This window comes from Sinocyclocheilus anshuiensis, unplaced genomic scaffold (assembly GCF_001515605.1).
Source record: "Sinocyclocheilus anshuiensis isolate Anshui unplaced genomic scaffold, SAMN03320099.WGS_v1.1 scaffold392, whole genome shotgun sequence".
NCBI classification, from domain to species: domain Eukaryota; kingdom Metazoa; phylum Chordata; class Actinopteri; order Cypriniformes; family Cyprinidae; genus Sinocyclocheilus; species Sinocyclocheilus anshuiensis.
The window spans coordinates 1,262,122-1,279,960 of record NW_015557091.1 but is presented as its reverse complement, the minus strand read 5'-3'; the positions used below and the strand labels follow the sequence as shown (position 1 = coordinate 1,279,960).

The 17,839-nt window shown below is 35.4% G+C and overlaps 2 protein-coding genes and 1 long non-coding RNA gene across 3 annotated transcripts in view; 2 read left to right on the top strand and 1 right to left on the bottom strand.

Annotated features, from left to right (window-relative positions):
- Positions 1 to 2,806, top strand: part of grb7 (growth factor receptor bound protein 7) — an 11,058-nt gene extending 8,252 nt beyond the window's left edge. The window contains exons 13-16 of the mRNA XM_016471919.1: positions 1,448 to 1,505; positions 1,604 to 1,691; positions 1,773 to 1,866; positions 1,967 to 2,806. Of these exons, the coding sequence (XP_016327405.1) occupies positions 1,448 to 1,505; positions 1,604 to 1,691; positions 1,773 to 1,866; positions 1,967 to 2,113 (387 nt within the window). The 3' untranslated portion in view covers positions 2,114 to 2,806. The remainder of the gene's footprint in view (positions 1 to 1,447; positions 1,506 to 1,603; positions 1,692 to 1,772; positions 1,867 to 1,966) is intronic.
- Positions 2,807 to 2,845: 39 nt separating this feature from the next.
- On the bottom strand, positions 2,846 to 4,386 carry LOC107677203 (uncharacterized). The gene is made up of 3 exons (XR_001632811.1): positions 4,313 to 4,386; positions 3,028 to 3,119; positions 2,846 to 2,954 (listed from the first exon to the last, which is right to left on the bottom strand). It is a non-coding gene; the product is annotated as an uncharacterized LOC107677203 (long non-coding RNA).
- Positions 4,387 to 5,732: 1,346 nt separating this feature from the next.
- Positions 5,733 to 17,839, top strand: part of LOC107677164 (SRC kinase signaling inhibitor 1-like) — a 62,742-nt gene continuing 50,635 nt past the window's right edge. Inside the window, exon 1 of the mRNA XM_016471949.1 lies at positions 5,733 to 5,947. The gene's annotated coding sequence lies outside the window, so the exon portion shown is untranslated. The remainder of the gene's footprint in view (positions 5,948 to 17,839) is intronic.

Genomic DNA, 17,839 nt, shown 5'->3' with positions numbered 1-17,839 from the left:
TTAATACACGAGTTTCACAATTTGAGTTGAATTACTGAAATAAATGAACTTTTCCACGACATTCTAATTTATTGAGATGCACCTGTATATGTGTATATATATATATATATAATATTAAAATAAAAGCTACAGGTGATGAGGAGCTTCAGTAGAACAACAGTGAACATTCAGAGAACAGTCAGATGAGATGTTGTCAGGCCATGTCAATAAAAACATATTTTCCTGTCCTGTCAGCCATTATACTGTGCTCATAGCATGTGCTCTTCAATTGCACACACAAATGCAGTGGAGAGCACTGTATATAATTTCATGTTAAAGCACAAATGAAACTACGAGCATGCAATGTTGTAGGTATGTTGTTAAGTCATGAAGTTGATTAAAGCTGCACTTAAACTGTGCATGTAAGTATTTGTTATATATGAGTCAGATTTCAGAACACGTCTGTGAAATGCAGTGGTTTTCAAAACTGTCGTGGAGCAGCAGCACTGTCTCCCTCATCTGACACACTTGATTCAACTCCTCAGCTCTTTAGTGGGTCAGAAAAGGTAAAGCGTTGTGAGAAAATCGGATGCGTGTCAGATCTGCGTCATGTTCAGCAGCAGCAGCTCTTAAAGCAGCCAAAATAACCTCATAACCAGCTGCTGTGATGTCTGTTCATCAAAGAACAAAAGAGGAAATCAGTCACTTTTGAAGTTTTAAGAATTCATCTATATTTAATCTAGAATTTAGTGTTTGATTCAATTTCTGTATATTTCCTACTTGCTGAAGAGCACAGGTAATATGACATGTATTATAATGGGTTTATGTGAAGATAGTTTTAAGTTCACTTAAATTAGACGTTGTTGTTTTTTTAAGTCTAATAAATGTTCAAATTGATTGCTCTCAATTATTCTATAATGTTGAATGGATATAGTCTGGTTAAATATTAGGAAAAAAAATTAATTGAGACATTAGTAGTAGTATTGGTATCAGTGATACTCACCTTCAGTCATAAAAAAGATGCCATTAAACATATTAAAAATATACTGTATTTATGTTGTTTCTACATCAATTTGAAGATTGCATGTGAAATTATTGCAATATAAAAGTATATTTAAAAACTTGTTAGGTGGGATTAATTGCAGTTAATTTCAGAAGAAATGTGCGATTTAGTAAAAATGTTTTATTGACTGACCGCACATATATACACATAGCTTTCATTTATTTTTATTTCATTTTTTAGTTTGTCATTTTAGTATTTTTAACTTATTTTATTTCAGTTGGTGGCCAGAGCAACATTTAAAATATTTGTTTTTAATATTATATTTAATATATTATTATTATTATTATTATTAGATCTGTTTCTATTTTATCTTTGTCAATTATTGGGGTCCAAAAACCCCAAGTTGATCAAATAATTTGCTCATCTGCTTAGATGTTTCTTTAATGGGGTGTTTTTGTATTTCAGAAGAGAGAAGCGTTGCGTCACAGTTTACCCACCAACGGTCACGGGTCACATCTGTCCGGTGAGTGTTTCGCGTCCACACTGACATCATGTAAAATGTTATCAACGAGAAAGAATCTGTCATTACTAAAAGTTTTCTGTATGTGTGTTTATCTACAGCGGTTCATCGGGTTCAGCCGTGGTTCCACGGGGGCGTGTCTCGAAATGAAGCTCAAAGGCTATTGGAGGAGCAGGGTCAGGTGGATGGGTAAGAATGATCTGATTTTTTTGTGTATCATGTACGTTTGCATTGTAAAGTTGTGTTTATACAGGTTTCTCCTGTCTGCAGGATGTTTTTGATTCGTGACAGTCAGCTGCACGTGCAGTGCTTTGTGTTGTCCTTGTGTTATAAACTGAAGACCAAACACTACCTCATCATTCCCGTAAGTCTTTCTGTCTCGCTGTGCTTCAGGTTGTGGATGGTTGAAATACACGAGATATTTTCATCTTGATCTCTCTTTCTTGTTCTCTGTATCTCTGTAGTTAGAGCAAGGGGATAAACAGTACTACACTATGGACGATGGTGTCACGCTGTTTACAGATCTGCTGCAGTTGGTGGAGTTTCACCAGATTAACCGCGGCATCTTACCTGTTTGTCTCAAACATCCCTGCACTTGCATTGCACTCTAAACCTTCAACTTTGACCTCTCCCCCAAACCTAGGACCTAAATGACCCAGCACCAGTCTCTGGATGTCAGGACATTCACAGTTTTTCATAATCCCCCCCAAAAATACTATTTCTGTACATAGTAATTCTATTTATATTTGATATATCTCTAGCACACTTTAGAGAGCATATATAGGTCTTTAATATTGGTTATCCTACCAAAAATACTCTAATAGTTTATGGACTATTTGTTTACAAGCTTATTTGTATTTATCATCCTTCTATCCGGGAATGTTTCTAAACCGGAAAGTGCACAATCATGTGGGAATTTCCTGCTATTCCTTCTTTCAACACTGGGTGGCGCACTGATGCTTTGAATGCTTTACTGCTCATTTATTCTTAATTTATGCAATAGTCATGCAGGGATACATTAATGCATATCTGAAGTTTCATAAGGAGACTATTTCAATGTAGCAGATTTAGTATTAATCTTATTATTATTATTATTATTATTGATATATTTTTTTTCTTCAACACTGTCTAATTTTTGGGTGTTTTTTCATAATACTGACGTTTAAGATAATCGAGGCCAGTTTACGTTTGCTTTATTATATATTTTTATTTCGTTTATTTTGTTTTATCATTGTTTAGTACTTGTTCTGGTTAACAGTTGTACTTGTGCATGTAATTTAATTCTGACCAAAACCTCAAAATGAAGTTGTAAATAAGTAAATGAGTGTTTGTGTTGTTTTAGTAGTTTTAATCGTGTGTACTTGTGTGTTTTTCTGTATGCTTCAGTTAACTTGACATCACCAGTGCATCAGTTGTCAGGTCTCCACTGTGTAGTTGCCATGGAGATTGTTCCTATAATATTCAAGGGAGGTCAGCAGTCCAGGCAGTAGTATGTAGGCTATATATGCTGATTTGCTTGACTCACGTTGAATCAGATGATTGAATGAGATGGTAATTTATTCAGATGTAAGTGAGGTGATCACCTCACCGTAGCTGCTGATAAATCATACATTAATCCTATATTATAAGGGTAAATAAAGGAGACCGTGATCAGTCGGTGAGTCAGGGAAGGACACGCCATTCATCCTGACAATATTAAATATCAATATAGTGTGAACATAAATTTGAGAGTGTAATGAATAATCAATGTGAAATAAGTTCTGATTTCAACCGAGTAAAAAAAGGAAGTTAGTTATCTACATAACTGTTGTGAGCATGGATTCATTTTCATTATATTAATATAAAAATATATGCATTAATGTATAATATTATTATTATTATATAAATTAAATTTCAATTGTATGATATTTTAATCATAACAATTGAATTTGCAATTATGTATGTGTATGTGTACGTGTATATGTATTTATAAATATTTATGAATGTATTATAGTTTATAAATTATATTATTAATTATATTTGATTTATTAATAAAAAATGTGTCATATATAATTGTATAAAATATACATAATATTAATGTATATTTAAATGTATATATATATATATATATATATATATATATATATATATATATATAATTATAATCAATTGAATTTGCAAGTATTTTTTTAAATGTTCATTTTTACAAACGTATTTATTATAATTTATTAATTATATTACTAATTATAATTATTTGGTTTCTTCATAAGTTTTTTCATAATATATATTTAAACAGAAAATATACATAATATTATTGTATAATTAATCATAAAATATAACAGATAATTATAATATATACTTTTAGGTTTATGTATAATTATGTATGTAAATTATATATTGCTCAATCAAGATGATCTAATTTAATAGTATTAAAAAAATTGCAATTATTTATAAATTATATATGTTTATTTATTTAACAAAAAATTATGGAAAACAAAGCTTTGGATTTCACTCATGTATTCATGGAAAACAAATAAAGTGTTTTTTTTATTATTTAAATTTTTTGACAGTGTTCATTCTAAACCTAGCCATTATATAGTTCAGCATTGTTTTGGCTTGTGACTTTTGTGCCCCTTTTTTGTCTTCACCAGCTTGCCGTAGCTCCACCTTACCTACCGCAGACACTCAACCGGTCAGTCACCACTCTTATTTATTTATGAGGTATGATTAATTTAAGATTGAACAATGTCCCCAAACCTGCATAAAAGCTTCATCTCCACCTTTCCAATACACACTTTTATCACACACACACGAACACACTCAGACTGTACCTTACTGTGGTGTTTGAAAGGTGAAGCTCTGCTGAAACTAGGCCACAGACACAGAGAACAACACATGAGGCTCCTCTGAGTTTAAACATGGTGCTCTAATTGGATTCAAAATCGGTTTCATTTGATCAAGATCAGGAGTTCGATTCATTGTTCCAATTAATGCATACATGTGCAAGTAATTCTGAAATCTTATGATTAATTATTCTTACCTTCCAAGTTAAAGTGATTTAACTGAAATAAAATTGGCCACAGTTCTGATCTGCGCAATGCTTCGAGTTGCATTAAATGTATACATATTTCCTGTAGTTTTAAGGATAAAATCAAATGCATTTTGATGTTCGATGTGAACGGAATAGTTTGTCTCTCTTCTGAAGCTCAAATGACACCGAGAGTTTAGTGTGACAGAAGTGGATTGAATTTCAGCTTCTGTTACGGCACGTCTGTTCTGTCCAAAAGTACCTTTGCTGAACAGTTCATTTTTACCTGATGACCAACATAATACAGCAAATCAAATTTAAGATGTATCAACATCTGTTATTGCAATCTTAAAACACTTTCATTTGCTTTTACATTCTGATTTGACTTAAAGTATTTAAGAGTAAATCTATTTTACATACATGCATGATACTTAAAATATAATTTAATATCAATATTATGTAAATTTATTTTAGAAGTTTGTATTATGATATATTTATGTTGTGTTTTATATTGTTTTAATATTAGTATTATACGTATATAATTCTAGAATATTTTCAATTATTTAAAAATATATATTTGATGGAAATAATATTTTAATATATACACTTGCTTAGATTCTGTGGCATTTGTTTATCATAATTATTTAATTTTTGTGTAGTGTGTCATTAAATGGTCATTAAATGATCTATTGATTAAAATATGTAGATAATGTGTATTATTTTGTTTTACATTGAAATATTAGTACTATTATATAATTCTAATTTTTTTTTAAATATATTTTGTTAAATAATACTTTATTATATGCACTTGCTTAGAGTCTGTGTTTTAATACAGTATAATGATTATTATTTTTTTAGAATAATTAGATTAGAATAATACAATTAGAGATGACCTTCATCATCTGTATTTCAATTCTTCTCTCCTGGCTTAATTTTTCCGGAGCTGTATTTGCAAATCAGCCTCTGTAGTTCATGTAGTGTTGCCATCCTGCAATTATCCCTCGTTTTTTCCCCTCTTCACCCATCCGACCCTCCCCCTCTTTCCCTCATGATGGTTCAATCCATGAACCTGCTGAGCCCATGTGTGTAGAGTATCGGTTCACTGTACCTTTTAGAGGAGGAGGGGGGGCTGCTGGTGGAGTGGGGGTTTATATGAATATCAGATGAGCTCAGTTTGTGCCATGCGGGCTTGCTTGGACACACACACACACACACACACACACACACACACACTCACACACACCATGCTGGCCAGCAATATGCTGGTGCAGATGTTTCCCACCGAAGACACAGATCTGAGACAGAGAGAGAGATCAGGATGGGTGTTACAGGAGAAATGAAGGAGGACGAGGCTGCGTAAGACAGCACTGAAAGATAAAGCGAGAGTGGGTGAGCAGACTGGAGGAGAGAAGAAGACAGACAGCACCAGCCTCAGCAGGTATGTGGCGTTGCATCACCGTTATCCTCTAGGATTGAAGATTCCCATCTATTCCCATCATGAAGCAGGTTGAATGCAAAAATGATCCATTGAGAAACCACAAACTGTTCTGGTTTCACACTGACAGATACTGAGAGCTTTGTGCCTTAATGCTGAAGCTCCAGTTTTGATTGCATTTGAATCAATATTCATAAGGCACTTTTTGTTCTAGTCTTCTAGAGTCGGAGGGACAGACAGACAGGCAGAGAGAGACAGACAGGCAGATGCATGTGGATTTTAATGCACTGTAATGGACTCTGCACACAAGCTATATGAACTCCTGTAAGTGTGTGAGCGAATGCCGTGGACCGATGGGATGTGGTGACTGTCTCTCCATCATTTCATGGACTGCAGAGAGAGTGAGACCTCTGGAGAGACAGACGGGGAGAAAGAGTGATCCGAGAGGGAAAAGTCCATCCTCTGCGGGAATACGAGGAGTGATTTCGAGACAGGAAGGTGAAGTAACAAAGGTGCTTTTGAGGTGGAAGCAGAGCTCTGGAAGTGTACAGTAGTTTGATTTGCGAGGAAATATCTTTGAGATTAATCCATGAGATGGGAGGGAGGAATATATGATGGACTGAAAAACAGGGAAGGCAAGAGATATGACAGCAGAGGAGGTGGAGTGAGTAGAGCGAGAGTTGAGCTGTGGAGAAAGGGATGAATGGAGGAAGAGAAGCCCGGGCTGATGTACCCATCAATCCATGATAAATCGGCAAATAATGTTGGGTTGTATAAACGCCCAACTGGTCATATATTGACTTTCGCGGCTCCTGTGCTGAATGGAGCACAAATTGATCATTTCAAACCATAATGACAGTTAGTTCTTAAAAATAAAATTACTTGCCTCATGTTGTTTTAAAACCTTCTTTTAGAATAAATTTTGAAGAAACAATATTGGACTTCATTGACATTGTATGGACAAAAACACTGAGATCTTCTTTTGTGTTCCACAGAAGTACGAAAGTCATACACGGTTTTGGAACGATATGAGTGTGAGTCATGAGGCATTTAGCCTACGTGACACCATTTTCAACAAAAAAAAAAAGGGAAAACTTTTTATGTTTTGGCCGTTCATTTACCATTGTAAATGGTTACGTCATACGCATTCATATTACGTGTTCAGTCTACACTCTTAAAAATAAAGGTGCTTCAAAAGGTTCTTCAAGCGATGCCATAGAAGAACCATTTTTGGTTCCACAAAGAACCATTCAGTCAAAGGTTCTTTGAAGAACCATCTCTTTCTTACCTTTTTATAATCTGAAGAACCTTCTTTCGTCACAAAGAACCTTTTGTGAAACAGAAAGGTTCTTAAGATGTTAAAGGTTCTTTATGGAACCATTTAGACAAAAAGGTTCTTCTATGGCATCGTGAAGCACCTTTATTTTTAAGAGTGTATAGGAATGTGTGCAGATGCGTAGTATTTCTTTACAAAGTGACATCGCCATCTACTGGCCTGGCATGCATAATACAGCGTATAGCAAATTCAGTGCACAGGGCCCAGAATTCCTAGCGACGGCCCTGTTTATATCATAGATGTATAAAACACTGGACGAGCAGATGTTTGTTGTTAAAGGGCTCATATGATGTTGCTAAAAAGAACATTATTGACATGTGGGGGCGTGTTAGAATGAGCCGTTTTAGGTAGGCGTGGTTGACTCTTAACTTTTATAAAGAATATCTCTTTGGATTTGAGACTTTAGTCTTTGCAACTTTACAGATCTTCTTTATGCACCAAGAGCTTGTAACACTCCAAAGAGAAAGGAAAAATTTAAATTGCATCATATGACCCCTTTAAAGGATGAGTAGGGAGGACAGAATTAATTCAGACCTACAGTGTTTGTATCTCACTCTCAGTTTTACTTTTTCTGAAGATTTTTCTGTTTGAAGACATTATTTTGAAGTAAAGAGGTCTGAAATAATAGTGAAGGTGATTTAAGGTTGGCATGAAATGTAAATTCATCTAAATGAATTTATTGTGAATGATTCATCCATGCCTATGTTTCATGTAATTTTTTTGTTGTAATTTTTAATCAGAATGTTATAACTGGATCTTCTGCTGAAGCGGCAGACTTCTCCTATCATTTTGTCTGCTTAAACCCCGCCCCTTTCTTACAATTGACTGCAAACTAGCATTCAGATCTGCTGCCAGTGCCATCCAATCAACAACCAACAGATAGAACCAAATCGGTTTCACTCAGATGTACATTGCAATATAGAAAGAAAAAAGATCTGTTGCTAACAAGATAAGTATGTAACATTCTCAATGTTGCCACAAGGGGCGCTACAGCAGGCATTAGGGTAAACGCTCTTCTTCTACTGTATATTTTGTCTTTCAGGTCAGCTATTGTCATGAGAAAGCAACAGTTTGAAGAGAATCTTGTTAGTTAAAAGTAGGTTAGTTAAAAGTTAGTTGAACTGTTGACAGCGGGGTTGTGCGCCATTCAGAACTCAATTGAAAATGGCTTTTAATTGAATTTGAATTGATTTTTTGCTAGCAAACAATGCTGAATTTGACATTTGGCTATGATTTGAATTTGAATTGAAATTCATCATACAACTGTCATTTTAAAATTTAAAAACTAGAAAACCAAGTTTTAAATGTTTTGTTTGACAAATCCTTGTTTGAAAGTTTTGAAGGTTTCTAGCCAGATAGATAGATAGATAGATACTTTAATTCCCAGAATGCATTACGTTTTGAATTGTTTTGCATATAGTATGTTTAATATTAACAACTTAAAGCTGTCTTTTTATTGAACCATTTATTGAAACCAAGTAGCAAAAAGTTGCAGTTTGAAGAGTTTAGCCAACTAAAACAGAAGGTACAGCAGCAAAAACAGGCTGTTTAACATTTAAAATTCTTTTTAACGTGCAAGAAATCTTGACTAACATCATTTCTGTGAAGTTGACTTTGGAGAAATAATATTAGTCAAAGAATAAACACTACAAGTTCAGAATATGGATCCATTAAGGTGAAGTGTGTAAGTGCAGCACCACTAGTGGCACCAAATGGAATTGCAAAAATAATGATTATTTCCAAACAGGTTTCTGAAAGTCACAGTGTTCACGCTCTTTGGGAATACCAATCTACAAATGGCTTACTTGTTTTTGAATGTTAAAATTGGGATATGAAAAACTTTCATATCCATTTTACTTCAGCTTTATGATCTAATACAAACCATTAAGATGCATATATGTGGCAGAAGATGATGATGGAAGTCTTGGTCGACTGCCATCATTAACATCTGTCTGAGTGTCCGATTGTAATATTAGATCCTTAAATGCATCAAACCCTCCAAAGACTTTACAGCTCCATCCGTGTATTTTCACACGATGGATGCCCATCACATTATAGGACCATAACACAAAAACAGCAAAGTATTTGTAGTTGCTGCTCTGCTGCACCAGGCAAGTGTTTTCTTGTTTGATTTGTACGGTTTGTTGTTTGTACATCTCGTACCTCTGAGAGTCATGCAGCGTCTGATGGTAACGCTTCACTCATCACAACAGCGCCTGGGTCTCGATGGGACGGTGTGTGTTTGGTGTTTGAGATAAAGAGAGAAAGAAAAGTTGCATGTGCATGATGGAGCAAAAAAGAAGAATAAGGAGCAGGAGGATGTGATGCTGTTGGGATGTCAGGAACATCTGTCTGTACGGTATTGTTACTATTTATTTGTTGTTGTCATTTATTTGTATTTAGAAACCTCAATTGCTGTTTACCATCTCTAGTCTTAAGTATGTTTGATGAATACATTTATGCATTTGGCTGATGCTTTTATCTAAAGTGACGTGATTGCATCATTGCATCATGCTGGCAGAATGTGTATTTGGCCTGAGATAAAGAGTGAAGTGCTTTCTAAATAGATCACTTAGCTGTGTATTTAAACATGCACAAACACACACACGTACACACAATACCTTGCAGGAAAAAGCCCTCTCCGCAGTGATTTTATTAGGTTGACACGCTTAAATTTTGCTCTTGCTGACCACAGCCTCTCTCTCTTTCTCTAACACGCACTGTAAAGCTTCACACTTGAATTAGCACATTTGCAAGATACCATCCAGAACATACCATGCACACAGACACTGAGCATCAGAAACATCATTCTAGAGCAGATAAGCTCTCTGCAGTGTTATATAGTGCTGAGGTGACCGCGTGCGTCCCGCTGAAGAGATGGGAATTAAAGAGCCGCTCACTCACTACTGAGGAAGGAAGAGGAGTCGACTAAGGAGTAAATGAGTGCCAGGAGAGATGGGGTGGAAGAGGCTGATAGTGGAAGAGCGACAGGCTCTGTTACTGTGGGTTCCTGTAGACTGCATGGATTAGGAAGACAGGCGCATGTGCAGCGCCCATGGATAGATCATGGATTACAGTGATGCATTGACTCTCAGCACACAGACATACTGCAATACAGCATTTCTATGAGACAATACATTACAGAACATTACAGAATGACTGCATAACAGTGACATCAATGCAATACACTGTACAGTACAAAACTACACATGTGCAACAATAACTGCTGCTATCTATCTCTCATGCATTCATTTGTTCTATCTATCTATCTATCTATCTATCTATCTATCTATCTATCTCATAATGTTGGTCTTTTAGTTCTCCAGCAGATCTAAGTGTTGCTGTAGTCCTTGTGGTGGATGACTGCAGCACCAGATCATCTGCGTACAGCAAAAGCTTGATGTTTTCGTCTTGTAGAGTGAGTCCAGGGGCTGTAGACTGTTCCAGCTGCACCGCTAATTCATTAATGTGAATGTTGAACAGTGTTGGTCTCAGGCTACAGCCCTGCTGCACTCCTCTCTTCTGGGTGAAGAGTTCTGTATGTTTATTGCCAAATCGTATTGCACATTTGTTGTTTGAATACATTGCTTTTATAATATCATAAACTTTACCCCCTACACAACTTTGTAAAAGTTTGTAATATAATCCGTCATGCCTGATAGAATCAAATGCTTTTTTGAAATCGACAAAGCATGGAAATATTTTTCAGTGTTTGGTCTGTTTTACGTGTTTATTGATTAGGGTGTATAGGGTAAATGTGGTCAGTAGTTCTATGATTTGGAAGAAAGCCAATCTGACTAGGGATCAGGACACTGTTCGTTAAGGAGGTTCACTATTCTATTGTTTAAAATACTGCTAAATAACTTCCCCAGATTACTGCTCACACAAATGCCTCAGAAATTATTAGGGTCCAATTTATCTCCACTCTTGTGAATTGGGGTAATAGGTCCTTGGCTCCAGATGTCTGAAGTAAGTACAAGGTTGAATAATTTGAGCACAGCTGTCTGAAGCTCAGGTGTGCTGTGTTCCACAATATTTTTTTTGTGTTTATTTTTTTTGTAAATATTTTGTTAATAAATTTAGTAATTAGATTTTGAGGGCTTGAATAAATTTGTCTGTGCTGTCTGAAACCCATCTGTATCTTGGCTGGATTTGATACATTTTACAGGTTTTGAGTATGTTTTGTGTTGGTGTGTGATGTGTTTTAATATAAATGTTAATTTGGTTATGGTCAGAAAGCAGAGTTTGTTGTATGACTGAAGGAGGATGGGTCTATCTATCTATCTATCTATCTATCTATCCCATTTTATCTACCTGTCAATCTATCTATCTTTCTATCTGTCTGTCTATGTGTCTATCTATCTATCGTTCTGTTTATCTACAGTATTATATCACAGGATAAAATTATTCATTTTGGGGTGAAATGTTACCTGGACCTGCTAGTCTGCTCTGATCTGTCTGACCTTCATAGTTTTAACAGCCTGTATCAGAGCCCACCGGACGGCTGAAGACTCTTGGTTGGTTAGGAGGACTCTAGGTTGCACAGATGTTGTCAATTAGTTTCTCAGCCGAGGTGATAGAGGAACTGGAGAGGATCAGCGATCAGTCTGACCTTCTCACCTTGAGCATGACTGAGCACTGATGCTCCGTAAGCCTCTCTGCATGAATAACGTCTGCTAAATGGCAAGTGACTGAATAAGACTTGATAAATCGAGTGCTGGCTTTAAAGACGTGAGACTGAATGTTTTCAAACCGTTTATCTGACATCTCACTTCCAAAATGTCAAACTGATTCAAAAATTACAATATGCTAATTATTTCTATCTATTCATCTATCTATCTATCTATCTATCTATCTATCTATCTATCTATCTGTCTGTCTATCTCTCTGTCTGTCTATCTGTCTGTCTATCTGTCTGTCTGTCTGTCTGTCTATCTCTTATATATATATATATATATATATATATATATGCCATTCTATCTATCTATCTATCTATCTATCTATCTATCTATCTATCTATCTATCTATCTATCTATCTATCTATCGCCATTCTATCTATCTATCTATCTATCTATCTATCTATCTAAACTGCTATTAAACTCTATTTCCTGCAGGTATTCTTTTACATTCATGAAACTACATTTCCCCTTAACCGTGCTAACAAATCTCACAGCACCTTTTCCTAGATAAAACAAATTCTTCCCATCATCTTTATATCTGCGTCTCTGGAGATTCAGTCCCACACTGAGCTAATGCTGCTGAACGCTTCAAACGCTGAAACGTCACGCTGTTGGTGAAGCAGTAAAATATGAAGTGATGAGATGTCAAGAAGGAGAAGAGTGTTTACAGTCTTTCATTTGGATTATGGATCGTTCCATCAGTGTCACTCACTTGGGGTTCAGTCCGCAAAATAGACTTTTTAGTTATGAGTAATTGTTAAGCTGTTGCTGTGTGGTTGTAAATGTGTTTTGAGTGAACACCACTGCATAGCAACAGGCAATGTTCCTCTAAGTTACACACACTTCTTACATTGCGGCCAAGCAGAAGAAATAATATGCCGCGCAGAGGACACACGTAAAAATGAGTTGGGAAAGCCATTTGATTGAATTCTAGTAAATACACACAGGTGTAGTAAAGTGCAAACTCTACTACATAGGGATGTTTAGATACAGTAACTAAATAAGAATTTACATGTTCATGTTTTTGAAAATATTTAGCTTACAGATCTCAGTTTAAATGCTTCAGTTTGTATTCTATTCAATTCTATTCTTTCAGTTTAAATGCTTCAATTTGTTTTTGTATTACATTATATTATATTGTATTATTAACCTAATAATAATTGTCCTCAAAATGGGAATTCATGAGCAATATCTGCTTCATTTTTTCATAATACAATACAATACAATATAATATAATATAATATAATATAATATAATATAATATAATATAATATAATATTATTACAAAGAACTGTTTTGCGTGAGATTTTTAAAAATGATTTTTAATAGAATTTCTTGGTAACACAGTACTGTAAAAACTGTTTTACATCAAGGGTCAAATCAAGTATAAATAGCACATTAAAAGTTAAAGTTACACACTTTTGTGTGTGTGCACTGTACAGGTCTGTTATAAAGAATGGTTTTGCTCAGGTGGCCGAAATGTCCGCCCGATAGAGAAAAGTTTTGCTCAGCAAGAAAAAATAAATTACAGGGAACATTGCCAACAGGATAAAATTCACTCAGAACAGCCTAGGTCATTAAAAAATGCTAAATCCAATGTGTAATACTCACGGTTAGCAGTTTCTTCAAATGACTAATCTGAAGATTGAGCAATATATGATGCTTAAGACATCAGCTCTAGATATTCTTGATAAATCAGTGTAAGTGTGAAAGAGGACGGTCGGCTATTTATATTACACAAGCATCGTACTTTCTTCTTTCTGAATATTTTGTTTTGTTCAGACAATTATCTGACACGACAGTTACTCCTCCCGCAAGGCTTCGCATTCTTGTCAGAAAAGACAGTGCGGAGAGGAAGACAGTGACTCTTTTTCATTTTCACCCTGTCTCTCTCTCTCTCTCTGTCTCTCTCTCATTACTGTTTGGATTATGGATTTTCATATCAGGGCAGAGTTTCCTTTGAAGGCCACTGCAGCAGTGCTGCTGTACAGTAATTGGGTTGCATGCTTCTCTTCTCCATCATCCTTTTCTCCTTTCCTCTCTCTTATTCTCCGGACATTTTTGAAGTCGCTGGCTGTTAAACGACACTGGAGCTGTGCGAGTATTTTTAAATACTCAGACCTCTTGCATGCGTCTCACGCACACGCTCAAAAAATCCTGTCAATCATCTCTTCATGCTCTGATGTCATGGTCATGTGGGCACTGAAATCCCTCCATTCAGACTTTTCATATGATGTGCCCTGCTTCTCTCTGTTTCTCCATGTCTTCTTCTCTGTCTAGTAAAACAAGAACATAGGAGCGTGTTTTTGAGTGAGCAATACTATAATTAGCACTGTTGCACTGGCATTTTAAGTCTTCAAGTGTTAGGTGCCAAAATGTCTCTGACTGAACGGTCATTGTCAGTCCACAAAGAGCAAAATCATGTTTAAACGGTACGATTTTGACATTATGAACAACTGGGGATGGTAATAACTGGATTAGATTTCTCTCTGCATTTTTTCTGTTAAGACCATTTTTTGAAGGTCTTGGTCTTGTCTCGGTCTCGACAGCATTTGTACTTGGCCTTGTCTTGGTCTCAGACTAAGAGGACTCTGATTTTATTTCAAGACCGGTCAAGACCACAACTGTGGGAATATCACAAATGTTTTGTTGTTTTAGAGTATTTTAATGCTTGTTTGGTCTTATTTTAAATAATTGTAAGTCATCTTGAGACCTCCTTGTAAGTTTTTTGAGGCCCCCTAGTGGGCCCCGGCCCCCTGGCTGAGAAGCACTGATTTATATTATGCTGGGTCAGAAATTAATGAGGGATTGTGTCAAAAATGTCACCAAAATTTCTTCAACTTCATGCACTCAACTGTCGCAGCTTTAATTATGTCGCAGAGGGGGAGGGGCTATAAGACTCCGATTATGAGTGATAAAATAACCTTATAAAATTCATATACTACACTCTAAAAAATGCTGGGTTATATTTAACCCAGCATTTTTTAGAGTGTACACGGTTGAGTACAAAGTGTATAAGTGCATAGTATAGTGCATCATATTTTGCTAGAATAAGTGACAAAGTAGACTAGATTTTATGCCACTAGTCCAAATGTTCATTGAGCCATTTTCCTTTTTTCCTTTCAGCTTTGATAAAACGTGGCACGACTGGTGGTCTCTAAACTGCCTTTTTCAGCCAAAAAGGCATTGATGGTTACAGGTTAATGTGCATGCATATATAGCTTGGTCTTCTGGACATGTTTCTGATTCTTTCACAGCATCTGTGACCCCATATGTTGAAGTCCATATGCACGCTGACGGTTTTACATGCATGCTTACAGATGAAAGCGTTGCAGTTGCCGCAAGTAGCCATTAAATCTGGTTTCATTATCGAGGTCAGCATTGCATGTTTTACTGCCGATGAACCATGCAGATAGGATGGTTATTCATTTAAGACACGTCCTCTGACACCCGGCGATGCTCCTCATGGGGGGACTGACCCGAGAACGGCTACATTAGTGTCAATCCTCAATCTGTGGCCGTTTAGAGCCTCCTGCGGGCGGTCTGTCACAAGGTCAAAGGTTAAACAGGATCCCGTCTTCGCCGAGAGAGTCCTGAGAGACAGAGGGAGAGATGTTAATTAAAACCTAGTGGCGAGGGGTCAGATTTTGTGCCTAATTTAAATCTACTGGTGTGAAATCTCAGTCCACTGACAATTTTTCGTGATATGGGTTTCTCCTCATGGCGAAATTAATTAACATTCAGCCATCGCTGTGATGATTTAATGCTCATACTTATAATTAGATAGTTTCCTCGTTATTTTCCCAAAGCAACATGCCTCTTTGTGTGTGCGTAATAAGTTGTGTGCTGGATAACAAGCAGAATTAGTTGGAGTTTTATTCCAACTTCCACTTTAGCGAGTGTGTGTTTATGTCCCGCTGGTTTATGCTAACGCTGATTAATATCTAATCAGACTTTCACCTTCCAGCAGGTGTTTCATGTACTCTGAAATATCAGCCTCAAGTTATGATTGCTTGTTCGTTTCCTCTATGACATCTTCACTTCAGTATCATGATATCTTTAATTTGGGATCGTGCATATCTTGCGCCCTAATTTCCTGCATGTGAGGAACTTGAGAACTGCACTGCAAAATGTGATTTTCTTCCGATTTTTGTCTTGTTTTCCAGTACAAATATCTAAACATTTTTAAAGCAAGTAACACACTTGAGAAGCAAAATGACATAAAATATCAAAATTAAATGTGTATGCTTAAAAAAAACAAGAAAAATATCAGCCAATGGGGTAAGGAAAATAAACTTGTTTTCCATTATTTATTTTTTATTTAAATGTTTCTTTAATCTTGTTGAAAACAAAAATGAAAATACAAAAAAATAAAAAAAATTGTGTGCCTTATAAAATGGTTTAAAGACAGTGGCCTGTGAATAGTACTTTTTGTTCAGCAAGGATGCATCAAAAGTGACAGTAAAATATTATAATGTTACAAAAGATTTCTTTCAAATAAACATGCGTTTGAACTTTATATTCAACAAAGAATCCTAACAAAAATGTTTTAGGGTTTCCACAAAAATATGAAGCAGCCAACTGTTTTCAACATTGATAATAATAATAAATCTCTTGAGCAAATCAGCATATTAGAATGATTTCTGAAGGATCATGTGACACTGAAGATTGGGGTAATGATGCTGAAAATTCAGCTTTGCATCACAGGAATAAATGACATTTTAAAATGTATTCACATAGGAACTATTTATTTTAAATTATAATATTATTCCACAATATTACTGTTCTTACTGTATTTTTTATCGAATGAATGCAGCCTGGGTGAGCATTAGAGACTACTTTCAAAAACATTAAAAAAATTTACCAACCACAAACCTTTGAACAGTAATAATGTAGAATTAAATCTAACTGTACATTAAAATGAGGCCCTTAGACTTTATTTTTCATTTGTTAAAAACATTTTCCCACTGATTCGTCTGATTTCATATCTGATAGTGAGAAATCCCTAGTAGTTGAGCCTGATAACAGATCAGGAGATTCGCTGCTGGGGTGCAGATGTTGTAACAGCACAGTAAAGCTGTCAAACAGCGTTAGACTTCTCATATGTTCTCTGATTTTCTTTTATTTTCATTCTCTTGTTAGGGGGTCTTTAGATGAACTTCCCTATTACTGTGTGCTGCTGGACTGGTTATTGAAGTCCAGCACAGACCAGACTGCTTTATTAAACACCTGTAGATGATGGATCATCTCTTTTAGATTTCTGTTTTATGATATATTATTAAACCCAACATGAATAATCCTTATTATTGCCTCTTTCTTTCTTTCTTTCTTTCTTTCTTTCTTTCTTTTTTTCTTTCTTTCTTTCTTTCTCTCTCATCTCAGCCTGTTTGCTCACTCTATGGCACACAAACGGTGTGTGTACAGTATCTATGGCAGTGTTTAATAGCGAGGTCACCGTCACCACGAGTGATGACCTCCATTGTGATGTCATAATCAGAAGCACTGGACACGCCCCCGATGCGGTCAAGGATTCTGGGGAGTTTCTCATTACGCTTCAAGATTACAATCAGCCCTGAAACGGGACTAGAAAATAAATCAAAACATTTTGTATGTAACATTTATTTTTATATTTATTTTTTATTGTTCATAGAATTTCCTACAGTCTAATTAATTGATTTCTTTGTATATTTACAGTGTACAGATTATTTCCAGAAATATTCTATTATATTTAATAATTTTTATATTTATTTTTATGTTCATATAATTTCCTATAATTAAATTAATAAGTAAAAAATTTATCTTGAATTTTTCATTGATGCAGTTTACAGAATATTTCCAAAAATATTATTATATTATATATTATATTATATTACATAACTG